This window comes from Mucor mucedo (assembly GCF_025094135.1).
Source record: "Mucor mucedo strain NRRL 3635 chromosome Unknown EV154scaffold_78, whole genome shotgun sequence".
Taxonomy (NCBI): Eukaryota; Fungi; Mucoromycota; class Mucoromycetes; order Mucorales; family Mucoraceae; genus Mucor; species Mucor mucedo.
Window position 1 is genome coordinate 80,723 of NW_026252362.1, and position 17,320 is coordinate 98,042.

The 17,320-nt window shown below is 36.1% G+C and overlaps 5 protein-coding genes across 5 annotated transcripts; 1 reads left to right on the plus strand and 4 right to left on the minus strand.

Annotated features, from left to right (window-relative positions):
* Window positions 1-386: 386 nt before the first annotated feature.
* Window positions 387-1,419, minus strand: EV154DRAFT_592922 (uncharacterized protein; the record flags this gene model as incomplete). Its single annotated transcript, XM_051606935.1, has 3 exons — window positions 387-843; window positions 907-1,025; window positions 1,046-1,419. The coding sequence occupies 3 exons, from the start codon at window positions 1,417-1,419 to the stop codon at window positions 497-499; spliced, it is 840 nt and encodes a 279-aa protein (XP_051455306.1). The 3' UTR covers window positions 387-496.
* A 587-nt stretch (window positions 1,420-2,006) lies between these two features.
* On the minus strand, window positions 2,007-2,213 carry EV154DRAFT_424860 (uncharacterized protein; the record flags this gene model as incomplete). The annotated part of the gene is made up of 1 exon (XM_051596213.1): window positions 2,007-2,213. The coding sequence occupies one exon, from the start codon at window positions 2,211-2,213 to the stop codon at window positions 2,007-2,009; it is 207 nt and encodes a 68-aa protein (XP_051455307.1).
* Window positions 2,214-7,011: 4,798 nt separating this feature from the next.
* Window positions 7,012-9,392, plus strand: EV154DRAFT_516271 (uncharacterized protein). Its single transcript, XM_051602356.1, has one exon. It carries the CDS (start codon window positions 7,041-7,043, stop codon window positions 9,228-9,230), a length of 2,190 nt encoding a protein of 729 aa, XP_051455308.1. The 5' UTR covers window positions 7,012-7,040; the 3' UTR covers window positions 9,231-9,392.
* Window positions 9,393-9,647: 255 nt separating this feature from the next.
* EV154DRAFT_294336 (fungal-specific transcription factor domain-containing protein) lies at window positions 9,648-12,778 on the minus strand. Its single transcript, XM_051594819.1, has 5 exons — window positions 12,516-12,778; window positions 12,393-12,448; window positions 11,828-12,332; window positions 10,973-11,730; window positions 9,648-10,915 (listed from the first exon to the last, which is right to left on the minus strand). The coding sequence occupies exons 3-5, from the start codon at window positions 12,304-12,306 to the stop codon at window positions 9,831-9,833; spliced, it is 2,322 nt and encodes a 773-aa protein (XP_051455309.1). The 5' UTR covers window positions 12,307-12,332; window positions 12,393-12,448; window positions 12,516-12,778; the 3' UTR covers window positions 9,648-9,830.
* Window positions 12,779-12,797: 19 nt separating this feature from the next.
* Window positions 12,798-16,875, minus strand: EV154DRAFT_516274 (uncharacterized protein). The gene is made up of 15 exons (XM_051602357.1): window positions 16,256-16,875; window positions 15,716-16,180; window positions 15,487-15,657; window positions 15,351-15,422; window positions 15,223-15,297; window positions 15,048-15,143; window positions 14,786-14,992; window positions 14,630-14,725; window positions 14,449-14,568; window positions 14,236-14,388; window positions 13,847-14,143; window positions 13,551-13,790; window positions 13,214-13,495; window positions 13,030-13,136; window positions 12,798-12,972 (listed from the first exon to the last, which is right to left on the minus strand). The coding sequence occupies exons 1-15, from the start codon at window positions 16,766-16,768 to the stop codon at window positions 12,933-12,935; spliced, it is 2,934 nt and encodes a 977-aa protein (XP_051455310.1). The 5' UTR covers window positions 16,769-16,875; the 3' UTR covers window positions 12,798-12,932.
* Window positions 16,876-17,320: the final 445 nt, after the last annotated feature.

Below are 17,320 nucleotides of genomic sequence, written 5' to 3' on the forward strand. Positions count from 1 at the left end.
TGTTCCACCTATTCCCTGTTCTCTGTCTCCTGTCACACATGTCACTGTCAAACATCACTATTGTATCCTGTTTAACGTCTCTGTTCCAAACAATGTATCTCCGTTATCCCTTTTCCTTGTAAAACCCATTTAACATCCATTTCCTTTGTAACTCTGCCTTTGAACTCCCTTGTATATCATTAATAATATCAGCCCATGTTATCCTCTGCATCTATCCTCGAAATTATCTGTATCTATGCCCGCTACCCCAAAGATGTCCCAAATTCAATATGACTAATAATCTGTCTCTGTAAATCTGATCCCCGAACCCTTGTTTACCCGATCTGTCAATTAATATAAATAACAGCATGTTTATTTATTCTTATTTCTGTATTCAAGATCTTATCTATTTTTCCTGCTTTTCTGAATAAACCTTTCTCTACCTTCATTCCTTCTTATATATATGTTAATACTAATACATATATAATCTCTTTTTGTCTTGTCCTCACCTTAATAATCATTCTGTTCTGCTCTTGCCCCGCCCCGCTCCTGACAGCATATCACTTAAGAAACTAATAAAATCTTCATGATTAAGCTTATCAGCTTCGACTCTGTGATTCCTAGCCCAGTCCATAAATTGAAATTGACTATTTTTGTATGACCAATTGGTGGCATTGTCTTCTAAACGGCTACTAATCAGTATTTTTTGGGCATTTTCGCTCCAGTTTGTAAGCCTTTCCTTGTAGCTGATACGCTCCATACGGTGAGTTCCCGGTTTTTGTTGTTCATCAACCATGTTGCTGTTGGTGTTGGCAGGTGAACCCCCGCTTGGTCCAGTAGGAGTGGTGGACCGATACTGAGCGCCTGAATTGTTGGAAACCAGACTTCTGTTGGTCACCAAAGCTTAACCATTGCTACTTGACGTACCTGCTCTTGTACCAACTTCTGAAGACACCTGTTGATTAGATTCCGAGATGGATTCAAATACGGTCGGTAAAGTTGGCTCCACGGAATGGTAAACGCGTCGTTGGTAACGCTTCCCGGATCTGGTAGCCATTATACGTACTTTGAAAGCTGTTGGTGTTTCTGTCGGCAAATAGGTCTACGTCGTTTTCTCCCAGATAATGTTGTAACTCTTGGAATATTTTGGGCTGTATCATCCAATTGTTCTTGAGGTATGGGCGCAGTGACTTGTGGTCTGTTACTGTGTTCCTCACTCCTTGCACATGAGTGGACTGTATTGTAATTCTTCGTTGTAGACACCACTTCCACAGGCTTTTTGCTAATTTCATTAATGGTTATGACCTCGTACCCTTGCTTGTTCATGTAAGCCATCGATGTTGTATTGTCTGTTCGTATCAGAATCCTCATGTTGTTCAATTGCGGGAATGTTTGTAACGCAAGAAACGCCGCTTTCAACTCCCTCCAGTTGATCCACATGCTGGCTTTCTCCTACGTCAATGTCCAAATGCAGTTCTGCTCTGCCGATTTGCTAGTTTTATGCCGCATACCCAACCTTTGTTGCTGGCATCTACGTATATGGTCTGCTGTGGTGTTTGCGGTAGTATACTTTTCCCACTCCATGGATGTAGATTGTTTTTCCACCAACGTAACTCCTTGATGCATTCCTTTAGAATTACCTGTATCTTGTCCCAATCTCTCCATGAGTTTACACTGTGATGATCTGGCTTACTTCCAATAAAATCATCATCATAAAAATAACATCAGATACACTTACATCATACATTCTACACTAAAATATAAATATCTCAGCATCCATACTTGATAAAGAAAATACACTTCTTTAGTCTCTACACGTCTTTAACTAAAATAGGGCAAGAAGACACTGCACCAAAATAGCGTACTTCCATTATGCAATAATTTTATAATTTAAATTCAGACATCTTATATATATCCTTTATTCTTTGACCTTGATAATCCCTAATTCTCTTTTAACTAAATAAAACATATCAACAGTCTCAAAATATTCCTACTTTTGTTTTATTTCCTTTCTGTCTGAATTTTTATTATCCCAAAACACCACATACACTCTGGCCCCTCATTTTTATCAAATGCTGAGTGTACAGACGAGCTGGTACCAGTGCAAATATGGCTGCTTGTATCTTCATTATCAAACTGTGAATTGTACGAGCCGATTGCAAGGGATTGTTTAATACTTGCTGTATGCTGCGTCGAAGATCTCTCAACGTCTTTCCTGGCAATTGGGCTGTCATTGCGTTTGTATTCAATACAAAGCCTAGATGCTCTATTGACTGCTGGGGCGTTAGACTGGAGTTGTTGAATTTGAATATCCATTCAAATGACGCTAGTTTCTGTATTATCAATTGTATTCGCTGTGCTGCTTGTTCTGCGGAGCTGGCAATGATGATCCTGTGATAATTGAGGAATAAAAAGGGAAATGTAAATTGGAAAATAAAGCAAGTACACAAATGAGGCGCTATGATCCTGTGATAATTGAGGAATAAAAAGGGAAATGTAAATTGGAAAATAAAGCAAGTAAACAAATGAGACGCTGTGATCCTTTATTATATGTCGGATAGTTTGTCATGATAAAACTAGAGGTCCTTTTTATATTCAATTATTACTTCAAGATTGTTCCTACACAGATCGATTTGAATACAGTAGTCGCTCGATTTAAGGGTGTTCGATTTAAGGGTATTTTCTATTCCGGCTTATTAATTGTTCTTGTTGCTGATTGTACGGGATAATTGGCGTGGGATTTTGGCGTCGAGGAAATGGGAAAATAAATTGAATTTCAGTCCGAGTTTGACGATTTTCAGCAGCCATTTGTCTGTTGAAAGTGTGGTCCACTCGGTAAAAACTGGCAGAGACAACTTCCTACTCGCTGCTCGATATCCTTTACTGTTGATTCCTGATAAAAGGGTTGGTGTTGGAGCTTCCCTTGGTCTGGTGCTGTTTGTGTTGTTCCACATGGCGTTGTTGTTGTTATTTTCGTTGTTGTTGTTGTTGTTGTTGTTGTTGTTGAAAAAAACCGCCCTGTTGTGAGGACGGAGCTGGCCGAAAAAACTGCTGTGGTAGTTGTTGATATTGTTGTTGTTGTTGTTATTGCTAAATATTCGCCTTTTATTACGCATATTACTAACTGATTTTATTGCTTGAGAGGATGTAGTATGTTTATTTCAAACTTCTTGGAGACATAGTATAATTTGTAATGCTTGCATTTGCTGTAAATGAGAAATTTATAGATTGAAAAGCAATTTTGTTACCGAGATCGTTTACATTTGCTGGTACATTTATTAAAAGGGATCTACAATTAGTAAGCATTTCTATGTATCGCTGAACGTTTTGATTTTAATTTTCGAGACTAAGCTCTAGACCTAATACATCCAGCGGACAAAAACCCCCAGAAATAAAGTACTGCAAACGCTTCAACGACATATCATGTTCGGCCTGATATTTGTTCATTCTACGCGCAGCACTAGGCATAGATTCTGGTGGCTGATATTGAAAGGACTCGATGCCTAGTTATTTATCGATTAAGGAACGTTCCGCATCCCGCATAGTTGTATATAATAACGGTGATCGATTCCACGGGTATGAGGGTCCTATTTCAAGAGAATGTAATACGCCCTGCTATTCGTCCATTCTATCTTCAGCCATTTGTTGCGTTGGTGGTGGCTGTGGCCCTGTTGAAGATTGTGCCTGTTGGGCTTGTGCTATCAATTGGTCTAATTGCATAATTCTTTGCTGCAAAATAGCTAATTCTTTGGAACTCATAATTGTGGTGGACCGAGCGAAAAAAGAAGATCAATTATTATATGATAGTATTAGTTTACTTTTAGTTGTATTTTTCGGCAACTTTAAATAAAGAAGATATTGTCGTATTTGACGCCTAAATAAATCGAATACAATTACTATTTAATCTGTCTTGAGTTATAATATACTTCATATATTATAACAGACACAGTACCAGTTCTCATAATCCTCTAACTGGAAATCATACCCTACATTGGACCCCGGTTGGCTGATTTACTGCGGTTCCTTCTAGCACCTACGATGAGTAATCAAGTAATCCAATCATCGCACATATTGCTAAATGGATAAATGATTTCTCTGCTGGAAATTCCGGACATACAACCATAGGCTTACATAACTATAATTTATAAGCTATGTTTCATGTCGTTACTGATTTATATTTCAAATCCAACAATTCCCAGTCTCTGGAAATGTTTATTCGATCTACGCAGAAATTAATTGAAGTAATAATTTAATATAAAAGGACCTCTATTTTTATCATGACAAACTCTCCAACTTATAATAAAGGATTAAAGAGTCTCATTTCTTTACTTGTTTATTTTTATCTTTTATTTTATTACCCTTTTATACTCAAATTATCACAGATATAAAGCACAATCATATTCTAATTTTCTATTTGAGTGTCTCAAGCAATTCTAGTAGAATGTATTCGACACTTGAATCTCTTTTGAATTCAGGAACGTAAGAATTGTCGCTGCTTTCTTTAAATTGTTTTACTTATCATCGTTGCCATTATTTAGTTAAAATATTAAGCAAAAAACTGATATGTCTTTTGTATATATAGCTTGCGCTTGATTATCAAATGCCTTTAAACGCAAATCTGTTTTGTCTTTGCCGGTGTTCGCCGAGATACGTTTATCAAATTCTGTTAGCACAAGCATTTTATGACCTCGTTATCATTTTAATAAATTATCTCTTTTTCGGCATTTTTATACTCTCAACAATATTTTATTTTTACAATTTTTAAAATATTGGAGCAGTGTTTATTTGTTTAATCGTGTAATTGTTGTGCGTCGCACAAAAATAGCTTAGACTGAAAGGAATATTCCTGCTCGCTCCGTTTTTGGGAAAAAAAGCTGAGATTTTCAGCTGCGATCAATATGTTTTTTGATTGATATTTGCGATATTGTATATTTACACAACCTGATTTATTTTAGGGTGTGAACACCGACAAAATAGCAGTGACTCATCTTATCAGATGCCAAGAGACCACACACAATAGTTTACAACGGGAAAGCTTTAATTAATAACAGGGTACGCTATATTTTATTATTTACAGAATATATATAAACAAAAGAATTGTGGAAAGAAGAGTAAATTGAAAAAAAAAAAAAAAATCTTTCAAATAAGAGCGGAAAACTGATGTAACGTCAAACACACGGAATGGTCAAAAATTGCCCGCATCCGTGACAGAGACGGTGAATGTATAAGATTTCCCTGTCCAAGATACATAATAGTCAAAAATTGACCTGATCCGTCACGGACATGAGAATCGTTGTTGACCTTCACCGTAATTTTGAAGTGATGCTCTTCTGATTACAACACATACCTTAGAAATGAACCAGTGAGCTTGGCGATGTACATATCTACCACACCATACGTGTATATCTATGGTTAAAATGTAGTTAATAAAATGGATAACAAACAGATAATAACATTATGATAGTAGTGTTTATCTTTAAGGATGTTGTTTATTGAACAAGTGCTTGAATAGTCATGGTAAAAGTACACCTTTTGCAAAAAACTATATATCGTGTTACAAAAGCCGCTCAATGAAGGATGATTAAAAATTTCGGAAATCTCACCGTTAAATAGAAAATACCCTTAAATCGAGCAAATTCTGTACTTGGATTTCTGTAAACCCTTTCCCCCCCCCATTCGCCAGGCAAGATGATTTAGACCAGGAGTTTATCAACGTGTTTGATTATGAACACATTGTTGTGAGAGATAAGGCATGTATGTAGAGAAGTGCCAGGTGGGGAAAGGTGCCTTGGCACCATGACCCCCAAAATTCTGTAAGCCCCGTAGATTTTCCCGGTTCCCTTTTCATTGAAAAAGCAAGAGGGCATGTGATAGAGAAAAATGGGACTTGCTTCCCTCATACTCTTACCATGTCGGAAAGTATCATGTATGGGATATAAGGAAGGGTTTACTTATCATCCTACAGTGAGTCGCTTTTCTGGATTGTAAGCAACAAGGTAATTGAAGGAAAGCAATGTCTTGTACGCATTAATAATCTTTCAGATGGCACAAAAATAATAATTGACAATAAAGCCCAAGTAACAAAGATCCTTTGTAATTAAAAAAACAACTGTGAATCCATCTTACAAAAAAAAATAATAAATAAAAAAAACCCTTTTTTTAACTAGAGGAGCAGTTGTTCAATTATTTGAGTTTTTATGCCTTTAATGGAAATATCTTCCGCCTCAAGCACAGTTTAAGCTAATCAAAAAAGGTAAAAAGAAACAAGAGAAAAGAAATCAAACAAATTCTTGGTTTTTTATTTATCATTTTTCATTTACACCCTCCGGAAACGATTTACCGAAAATTACACCCTCGATATTACACCCTTTTGCCCAACACCCCACGTGGAATAGCATGTTTAAGTGTTTTCTGTTGTTTTATGGTTAGGGATAAGTGCATTTGATATTAAGTTTACAATAAATATATCTGAGTGGGTTCCAACAATGTAAGGCTACATGTATCAAATAATCACTAAACGTTAATAAAAAATTGTCTTTTTTAAGGGAGTAACGAAATTCGTACTCAATCGACTATTATTTTGATGAAAGGTTTTGAAACTGGCTTTCATTGCTGTGACTTTGGGAAGAAAGACATACTTTATTTGAAGCCAATTGAAAGAGAAAAAGACACAGATCCTCCTGGTATACCAAATCGAGTAAATAACTTCTCAAATCTTAACACAACATAAAAAATTGCATATGTATCGTGATGTGCTAAAATCTGTGTACAAATGAAAACAAAATGAATAAATGATGACCAGATAGAGGAAATTACATTGTCTTGCTTAATTCCAATATCTCTCGACCGAAGGTTGGTAAAATAATGATTAATCGCCTGTGCGAGCAAGGAATCATTTATTTTAGTTTTTTGGATTTTCTTTAACTTGCAGACGAATTAAATGAGTTTCTCGTGACACCAGAGATCAAGACCAGCCCGTGTCACAAGTGTACGCCCCGGGCTACGAGCGAAATAAAACTTGTCAATATTCTTTAAAATCGTTTTTGTTTAATTTCGGTTTAATGATCCAGAGAAAAGGAACTCAATCGATAAGTTATGGTCTATCAAAAATTTATTTATTCTTACAACCAATTAAACCAAAATCCACGTTTCAATTTGGCCATACTTGTCGCGATTATTCTAATAATGCTCAAAGTGACTTAACATCACTCCGTAGAGCGATTGGCCGTGGCAATATTAATCATGCAAGGTTTGCTTACGAGAACATGTTGAAGCAATCACAACAAAAAATGGATCGTGATGTTGTTCGAAAATTACTTTTGCTGGCACGCCATGGCAAGCACAGCCAAGACATTGAATTTATACAAAGTGTAATAAGAGATATGAAAGGTCCACTACAGATCTTGCCTCAGCATTTCGAATACCATGCCCTTATTTTTGCTTATGGCTTACAACAAGAACCCAACAAAGCATACAATGTACTCAATCTGATGAGGTCTGACGGCCTTGAGCCTAATATTTATACATACAACACATTGTTAGCATGCTACAAACGCGGCAATAATTTGGACAAGGCTGAATCGCTATTGGATGAAATGAAGTTTAAGAAGATCGAACCTGATACAGTGACATACAATACAATTTTACACCTGATGTTACGAATGGATAAATTCGACCGGTTATTTGATTTGTATGAACGAATGGATACTGATACAAATATGGCAAAACCGGATATGTACACTTATTCGACTGTGCTTGATGCAGCCGCCAAGTCTGGCAATCAAGAGATAGGAAATCCGATTTGTGACAAACTCCTGGATACAAATAAACGCAAGGATATCGATCTGAACATAATGAATAATATATTAAGATTTAAAGCAAATACAGCAATGCACCAAGTTTTAGAATTATACTACAGCTTCGCAGACCAATTTCCACATATTCGGGCTGACAGAGTGACTTATAATATTTTATTAGACGCATGTCTAAAGAATGGGAACCCAGCCAAAGCTTACATGATATATGGCGATATGAAGAGGGCAGCACTAAAACCGGACGTTATAACATATGGTACATTAATTGATGCTGAATCTAAAGTGGGGAATTTGAAGGATGCTCTACAGTTATTCCAGGACATGTGTCATGAATCGATAGAGCCCAATGATCGTATTATGACTAGTTTAGTGAATATTGCAGCGTCAAAAACAGCAACATTGAAAGACTTAGATACTCTTGTTGGACTTATGAAGCAATTTAGACGGTCGTTAAACCTCGATACCAGGGCTTATAACTCTCTCATGTATGGATTGGCACTACACGGCAGATCAAAACAGGTGCAGCATATATACGACGATGTATTTCGGGATTCCTCTTGTCAACCTGACGTAGCCACTTTTACCAACCTTGTCTTAGCTTACATCAATGATGATTATTTAGACGACGCTATGGAAATTTATTATACTCTTCGCGAACATCATAAAAAATGTCGAGATGAAAAAACCAAAGTTAAGATACCAATTCGCTTAGACACAACGTTTTATTCGACTTTGATTGCATCTTTATCTCGCAATATTGATAACACAAAGCAGCAATATACCACCGATGATGAATATGACTCGTCGCCGCGATTAGTCACTGCAATGGCAATTTTCAATGATATGAGACCACTCCAAATTCAACCGACCAAGCATACTTATACGGCTATGCTGCATGCGTGTGGACAATATCGCGACCGTTATGTCTTGAATCAAATTTACCAACAGATCAAAGTTGATTTATACCTTGATCCAGATATTGGTATTTACAATTCCCTGATGGACGCGTATAGCAGAACGGAAGACGGTGATACTGTACTTGAAATTTGGCAAACGATATCAAAACCAGCCTCAACATCATACGTGATACCGGACCAAATATCGGTTTCTATTGTTTTTGACAGCTGTGGGCATAACGGCTTGTCAGCCAGAGCTCCATTAATTTGGGCATGGTTAAAGAGGACTGGGTTTCGATTAAATACCAACAATTATAATTCTTACATCGAATGTCTATGTCGAGAAAGAGGACGATCAGGCTGGGATATGGCCCACCAGCTGATAAATCAAGAAATGTCGATTCCTCAAAAACCATTGCATGGTAAACCAGTCATGGATGAAAAAACTGTAAATACATTAATTAGTTTTGCCAAAAAGAAGGGTTTTGGCTATAATGAAATAGAAGCACTTGAGGAATGGAAGTTGAAGTTACGGTTGTAAATTTGCATATGAAATCTCGTACTTGAAGACGTATATGCGAGATGGTATTTATGTGTTATAAAGTATTACCCTCATTACAATACAAAAAATAAAAGCCATTTTTGTATGTATCCAAGCCTTCTTTTTTCTTATGTAATAATCCAAATTCGAAAATAAATCCGGCAAATCATAAGTTGAGAATGTTATAAATTCTAAAATAAGCTTCATGGTTACTTAAATCTTTACAGATTGCAAATCAGATTTTTATCTTACTTTTTGAAGCATTGATGCTGAGCTGCCATAGTGTTTGACATTATTTAAGGACAAGCACATTATTTAAAGACAAGTACTTAATTTAAAGACAAGCACATTATTGCTGATTGTACATAGCACACACCATCCAAAGAATTGGTTTCGCACAAACAATATAAAAATGCGTGTATATGTAGTGTAAAAATTGTAGACTTCATTAATATTAAAAATACAGTGCATGTAAAAAGAGGTATGGCTTAAACATAAACTAATCATTGCTCAATTGCCTGGTAGCTTTGATTTCCCCGAAAAATAAAACATTAACTCGTAAAATAATTTTTATCACACGATATTCACTTGGGATGTTTTTTATTGTTGCTGAGAAGAGGTATGATGCCCAAGATAAACATCCCAATCGGACCAATTAAGGTTAGATGGTGGTAAAATTGTACTTGATATATTCAGATTAGATGGATTATATGGTGAATGATATGCTTGTGGGGGTTGCGGATTAAAAGTTGGCATTGACTGGTTATGATGAGAAATATTTGTTTGAGGCGTATAGCAACCATTATCCATACCACCTACATTTATAGCGACATTTAATTTTGGATCAACACGAGGGAAAGGGGAAACGTTGGTCATAAATTCCAATTGGTCATATGAGATGGATCTCGAATGATGTTGACTACACGCTTGTTGGGTGCTATGCAACTGGTCGGACGATAAAGATCTTCGATGAGAGTATGTAGGCGCATTACTATAGGTAGGATAATCATTTGTGTACTGAGGTTGTCTTATATGTTGCTGCTGTTGCGAAGTATGGTATTGTATTCCGTATTGCTGGCGATTTTCTATATGGGGGGTCATCGTTTTTTGATTTGATCCTCGCGAGTACACGATTTCATTTCTGCTGCTGGTTGGTGGCTCATGAAAGCGTGGCGCTACTGATAATTCTTTTTTAACATATAAGTCGTTATGTGATGTAGTTTGGTGAGGTTCAGATCTGACATTTGCAAGCCTCGTAACACTCGGACTTTGGTTACTTGATCCAGGATATAAACCATTTATGGTAGCCAACATATTTAAAATTTCGATTGCCCGAGGAGCTGGGCCCATATCGTTATGTATTTTTATCAAATGGATAGACTGATAAAATTCTTGAGTGTCCGAAGGATTCTTAGTTTTTAAAGCTTTTGAAAGAAATACCAAGGAGGATTGGAATAAAGCATATATAAAGCATGTTGGGGAGCAAAATATAGTATAATAACCGGGACTCTTCGTTTGATCTTGACGCCTTGTAACAACTTCACTCAATTGTTTAGCAGCATTTAAGCATATGTTTTCGGATTCAGAAACAATTGATTGTGATTGAGAGTATTTATCTGTGGGCAAACTGCTGAATGGGCGGTGTAGTAACAGCACCACGGTGTAATAAAATAGCTTTAAATTTACTACAAAATCAATCATATTAGAATTTAGCGACTGTAAAGCTAATAATCCAGACTTACGGTTGTCTATTTCCGTCAAATATTTGCCATCAGTGGTTTTATCTAATACATTCTTCCAGTTTTTTAACCTAGTATTAAGCACAGACACGATTGTTGGGTCGTCTAAGGCAGCGTCTAAGTTTGCATTTTTTGCGTTAGGAGCATACAGTGATTTTAGGACACGACCTAGAATTTCAGACAATTCAATTAAAAGTAAGAAAAACTGATATACTGGTGCTTCTTCATTGGGATCCTCATCGATTTCGAATGGAGAAGGAATGGCAGCATCAAAATCTCTATCCAAAATTGTTAGAGGCTTTCCAGCACGAGCACCAAGCCATCGATCCATAATATATAATGCATAGAATACACGATGTCTAGTTTCAATTTCAGAGCGAGGTAGGTCCCAATTCGCACAAGAACGGTGAAGGCCTAAATCTTGAGCCATACGTATAGCACTTCCTAAAGTACACCATTGGACAGATTCAATATCGTCTTTGTCCATATCTAGAAAGAAAACCATTAGGAGTGTGGCTTGAACATAACAAAGTCTTGATCGGGTTGAGTCCCGCAGTAGCCTCATAACTTTTCTGAAAAAATCATCCCCGAAATGTTCGGCTTCTTCCACAAGCCCTGGTAAATTTTGACTTACGAACCGAAATGACAATGCAAGAACCGCTTGTGTTAAAATAGAGTGTTTAGTGGAAGAGCTGTCGTATTGCTTAAGAAATTTTGTCTTGTTGATTATGGGAAATGACACATGCAAGTGACTAAAATAGCTATTAATATAAAAAACGGAAAGGTATTAGAAACTCAGTATTATACATCAGATTCATAGGCAGAAACACCGCAAAAAAAAAACAAAAAAAAACTTACATGCCAATCATTTCGTCTAATTGATGAGCGGTAGGCTTACTCGCGCTTTTAAGAAAAGCGCTTCCCAGTTTTTCTGGACGGCTTGATAATGGGATTCTCATGGAAAGTCCAATATCCAATAAAATGTCTGATTTCTTTGCCATTGACGATTTTTCAGTTCTAACAATCATTAATTCATCTTGTGACACTAATTTTAATACAATGTTTTCTCTGCCGGGCCACGGAATTGAAGACTGATCTTTGAAGGCATTATCAAATAGTCGTAGCCCAGTGGATGATTGGCCAGTGTATTTAATACAATCGTAATCCTTGTTCATGTCCTGTTCTCGTTTATCAAAATCGGAATCTTCGTTTTCGCCAGGAGCCAGGTCTGTTTGAATAGGTGGTGAATTTGGCTGACTGTGGCCGGTATACTGAAAGTCATTACGTTCAAGATGTGCAATGGAACAATTCGTTAAAGCAATGAGAAGCAATTCCATTTTTCTGCACTTTTTTTCGAGGTTATCTACATATCTTTGAAAAATGCTTAAGTCAAAGGATATATGATATCAATAGTGGTACTTACACGCTGGGAGGTCCGCGTTTTTTTCTTACTGTTTGAAACTCGCATGTATAACCCCACTATATATTTAAATGACGTGAGTATCTGGCAAGATCAAGTATTACTGATAGGAAAAAAAAATCTTACAGCTTTGCAATTGGAGCATGGCGTGCAGGTATCTGCGTCACATCGTGATTTTCTTTTTCTGCAGAAATCACAACTTCTTTTTGCGCGTGTTCTTTTTAAAGGTGTTGATGATGTGTTGATAATGGATAAATGTGTATTATTGATATGTGAATTTGATGGATTTGTTGGTTGCGAGTATTGGTAAAAGGGGTTCATTTAAAACGTTATCGGATGTTCTTTTATTCTAATGATTTATAGTGTGTATGAACTGTAGCAACAATGACAAAAAAAGTGTTGAAAAGAAAGACAAAAAGGAAAGAAGAAGAAGAAGAAAAAAATTAAAAACTAAAAAGACAAAGGAGTATTAATAGGTGATACACAACCCGTACCTATTCCCAAACATCAAATAGTGAAAAACGGCGCTTCAAAAAGAATATATTAAAATTGGTGGATTTCACCTTGTAATTGATGAATCAACCTAAAGTTTCACATGATTCAGCTATATTGCAGCCTATTGGAAAAGTATTGTACTTGCCTCAACATTTGATCGTTTTCATCTTTGAATTGTTGAATGGAATTTTCAAGTTTACTGTTACTTAATTGCAGGTTATGAATTAATATTCCTTGTTCCTTCAATTTTGTCTATATTTAGGTAAAAAAAAAAGAGTATTAAGATTTTTCGTTTTTTATGTATAATTCAATAGTATAAATGAAGAGACCTCATTTTGCTCGCTATCAGATTCCAACCAACGCATTTCAAGTGACTTTGATTTTATATCCTCTTCCAGCGTATAGAGCTGGTTTCTTAGATCCTGCTCTAATTTCTTACTCTCTCGGGAAGTCTCCGTCGATGATCCCCTTTTAGACTTCATTTTGTAAGAAAGATCATTTAGCTCCTTGTCCTTCATATCCAATAATGTCTGGAATTGGTTTTGCAAAATGTTCAATTCTTTTTGATGTTGTTCAATTATAACTTGTAATTTGATTTGCGTAGTTTCATCCTAGTAACCCCCTGTTAAAAAGATAGGCCCTATACATCAATACGCAAATACTTACATTTGCTTTAGGCTTGTTTTGCTGATCTTTCACTTCTCTCAATTCTCTCTCTTTTGCCGCTAAAAGATTTTCAAAGAACGCCTTTGTAGATTTCAATTCTTTGCTTTCATTTTGTCTTCTGTTTTCATTCAAGTCGTCAATTTCAGAGTGCAAATACGCTAATTCTTTTTTAGAAAGATTTTCATTGAGGATTGATTTATTTAGCTCTTGTGATGATCGCTTAAATCTGTCATTGCAACTCTATAGATATATTAGGATTCATTTTAAATATAATGTTGTACTACTCTTGATTATACCTTTAATTCTAATGTCAGTGTATTTATACTATGCTTTAATTCGTCTATTTCTTTAAGATGTACAAGTTTATCTGCCTCCAGTTTTTCGTGGAACTGTGTCTCTAGCTCATTTCTTAGTGAATCGTACTTTTGTGACAATTCCAGGGCCGACAATTTTAACTTTTCTGCATGTTTCAACTCTATTTCCAAGCGATAGTTTTGCAACTGATTTGTTGTTTTGAATAAATCATCTTTTAATGACTTTTCACTATCCCGTAACTTTTGCACTTTGGATTCATAGGCTTGGGTAAGTAAAGCCTATACATAGAAATCAAAAATGTTAAAATATGTTAAGAAACTCAGATAAATGTAAGAAGGACATTGAAACATCTTTCCATATATGAACTCACCTCTGATTTTACCCGGGTACTTTGCATACGAGAGTCCGCTAATTGTAATTCTTTCTGGTGGTTGGATTTGAGATCATCGACCGTCTGGGTATGCTGTTCTTTCATGTCTTTAATAAATAACGCGTGCTCTTCCTCAAGCTGTGTAAGGGCAAGCTTATTCATAAACAATGCTTAGAATCTAAATCTATTTAGTCTTATTGTTCAATGTTATACCTTAAACTCCGCCTCTTTCTGCAACTGGTCCTGTGTCATCTTTAGCTCAGCATTGGCCAGCACTTTGTTTAAATCGTCACATCTTGATTTGCTCTCCTCTAGGTCTAGACTAGCCTGTTCCTGATTTATCAAATATTAGCTTTTTGGTAGGACGTACAAACTATTATAACAAAAAAATTACTCTCAGGTTTTGCAGTTCACTCTTTAACGATGTATTTTCCCCCTGAAGTATAAAAATCTTGTTACTTAATTCAAGTATCTGTGTTTGATGTGAATCCTATAAAAAAATGGTAAGTTTTTTTATATATATTTTTTTTCAGTTTACACTTTTTTTTACTCGCAAGTCGTTGATTTGTGTTTGCCGAGATTGTTCAATCATTTCAATCTGCGCAAGCACTTGTTCCTCTTTAGACTTTAAATGTGCTGCATGATCTTCTTCGAGCCTAGTGATGATATCTTTTGTTCCGGCCTCATATGATTCCTTTAGATCATTTAGTATGTCAGAATGCTCTTGTTTAAGCGAAGAAATCTCTATTTTGTCGGTCTATAATGACAATGATAAGAATTGTATATACTTTCTTATTACACACATCGTATACCCTTTCTTTGCATCGTTCTTGTTCGATACGTGCATTTTCTGCTTTTGCGTTTTCTAAGAGTGTTATGTATTGGTTCAATTCGGCCTTGTGGGTCACCTGATGCCAAAAAAAAAGGAGAGACTTAGCTTGATACCATTATAACGTACACTTATAAAAAAATTCCCGTTGACTGTACCTCATTATCGGCACTTGTGTTTCTCAGTCTTTCTATTTCTGCCCCATGACTTGATTTTAAGGAATCAATTGTTTCCTGTTTGTTAATTATTAATTTCATATGTATGACGTATGTTTAATGTCGCTTACGACCAGCTCTTGGGCTTCTTTGCGTGATTTTTCAATATGACTGTTCAATTTGAACTCCAATAATTCGAGTTCCTAGACAATGATACGGTGTTAATGAGAAACAATGAAAGGATAACTTTATTTTGACAGTGTATACCTTTTTTTTCTCTTCAATCTCTGCTGAAAATTCTTGGTTGTGATCACTTTTTGAAGCCATTTTTAAACGGTCTTCGTAGTCAGATTTTAATTGATCCATGCCTTGGGCGTATTGCTGATTTAATTGATTTGTTAAGCTAGTGAGTCGTGTTTGATGCGATTGGTGCATGTCCTATATATTGTGAGTACGTTTTTTTATATATGCAAAGTAGACCCATATTGTCCTATACCCGTATATTATCACGCATTTCATCCATATCCTTCTTTAGCTTCATAATATCCCTTTCTTTATCCATAACTTTTGTATTTAAAATCGACTTTTCTTGCTCCAATTTCTCTCGTAATTTTTGCATATTCTCACGATTTTTGGCCTCCGCCATATCCTGCTGTTGGCTTAATGTTACTTCATGTTGCTGTATCAATGCGGCTCTTTCAAGATTGAAGGATTGTTTTAAATCGTTTGACTGGGCTTCGAGTAACTGGATCTTCTCCTCCAACAGTAACAAAGGCCCATTATCTACGGTTTTGATCTCTGTGATGACGACATCGGCTTCTTGTTGCTTCAATAATTGTGCCTTATTTTCTTCAATTTCAAGTTCCAATTCCTCTAACTTTGTTTTCAGTTTCTTCAAATCGTCTTCTTTTTCTGCCAGCAGCTCTTCGTTTTGAGACAGTGCAGTTTGTAAATGCTTGTTCTATTATACATACATGTAAAGAATTGTTGGATATTTGGATTTATTGAGCTTTTTTTTTTTTTATTTTTTTTTTACCTTGTCATTTAATTCTTGGATCGCCAATTTATCCGTAGATACTGATGGAGCGACTGTTTTTTTCTTGTTGATTGTTGATGAATTAGAGTTTGGCGTAGATGCACGAGATGGATTTGAGGCTCGACTAGCACTTCTTGCTGTACTGATGACTGCCGGTGCCGTTGGTCTCTTTTTAGTTAGTGTGGAAGATAGCTGCCTGGGAGAGCTCGTTACAGACTTGGGTACAGGAGTTACAGGCTTTGCAGTGACAGCGGGTTTTGTATTGACCGTTCGGCTTGGTGGTTTATTTGTCGTCAGCTGTTTACTGCTATTACGAAGAGGTGTTTTGGTGGGTCGAGTTGTTGCAATAGGAGAGGCAGCGGGTGTATTTGAGGATCGAACATTTCTTGTTGAAACCGGTGCAACCGTGGGCTTTTTTACAGGTGTCTTTTTAATGGTAGCAGTGGATGATGTTGTACTAGAAGAAGATTTTACGCCTGCTGATTCAAGCGAAGAAAGTCTTGATACTGTCATGATAAAATAAAAAGAAATAAAGAATCGACTTAAAAAAGGGGAAAAAACAAAAACAAATCCTATTTTTTTTTATATTATGCTAGTGTCGCCAATTAAATGAACTTATATTGTGTGTTTATTCAGAAAAAGGAAAAAATAATCATGCAAGAGGCACATATAAAAAGTTATCCGATTTAAAAGTCAGTTGATTATAGGCTTCCCGTAACTCATTGTCATTCTAGATGCTTCCACTTATTAAACTGTTACATATTCTTCAAGCAAGACTTCGTTATTGAAAGAAATAGGCTTGACCAACAGTTCTGAACTTTGTGCCTGATTAGCATTTACCGTATCGACCCTTGTACTCCTGCTATTCTGGTATGAGAAATTCGGACTTAAATCTATCGCCTCTTTGGGAATACATATCGAACGATATGTAGATAGTTTAGAGCCTGAGTGTGACGGCACGGCTTTCATCCACCAAAACCTAGTCTCAATACTGTTTTTCTCATCGAATATGCAAGTCTTTTTGATATAAACAACAACAGCCTGATTATAAACCGAGTTGGACTA

Bases quoted from the DNA above. Each gene is read 5' to 3' on its own strand.
- EV154DRAFT_516271 (XM_051602356.1), top strand. From the start codon at position 7,041: ATGATCCAGAGAAAAGGAACTCAATCGATAAGTTATGGTCTATCAAAA.
- EV154DRAFT_294336 (XM_051594819.1), bottom strand. From the start codon at position 12,306: ATGGAATTGCTTCTCATTGCTTTAACGAATTGTTCCATTGCACATCTT. The intron at 11,731-11,827 runs GTAAGTTTTTTT...TTATATTAATAG, and splicing joins TTAGACGAAATGATTGGCAT to CTATTTTAGTCACTTGCATG. The intron at 10,916-10,972 runs GTAAGTCTGGAT...TTGATTTTGTAG, and splicing joins TTTGACGGAAATAGACAACC to TAAATTTAAAGCTATTTTAT.
- EV154DRAFT_516274 (XM_051602357.1), bottom strand. From the start codon at position 16,768: ATGACAGTATCAAGACTTTCTTCGCTTGAATCAGCAGGCGTAAAATCT. The intron at 14,389-14,448 runs GTATAACATTGA...TTTATGAATAAG, and splicing joins AGAAAGAGGCGGAGTTTAAG to CTTGCCCTTACACAGCTTGA. The intron at 12,973-13,029 runs GCAAGTACAATA...GTGAAACTTTAG, and splicing joins GAAAACGATCAAATGTTGAG to GTTGATTCATCAATTACAAG.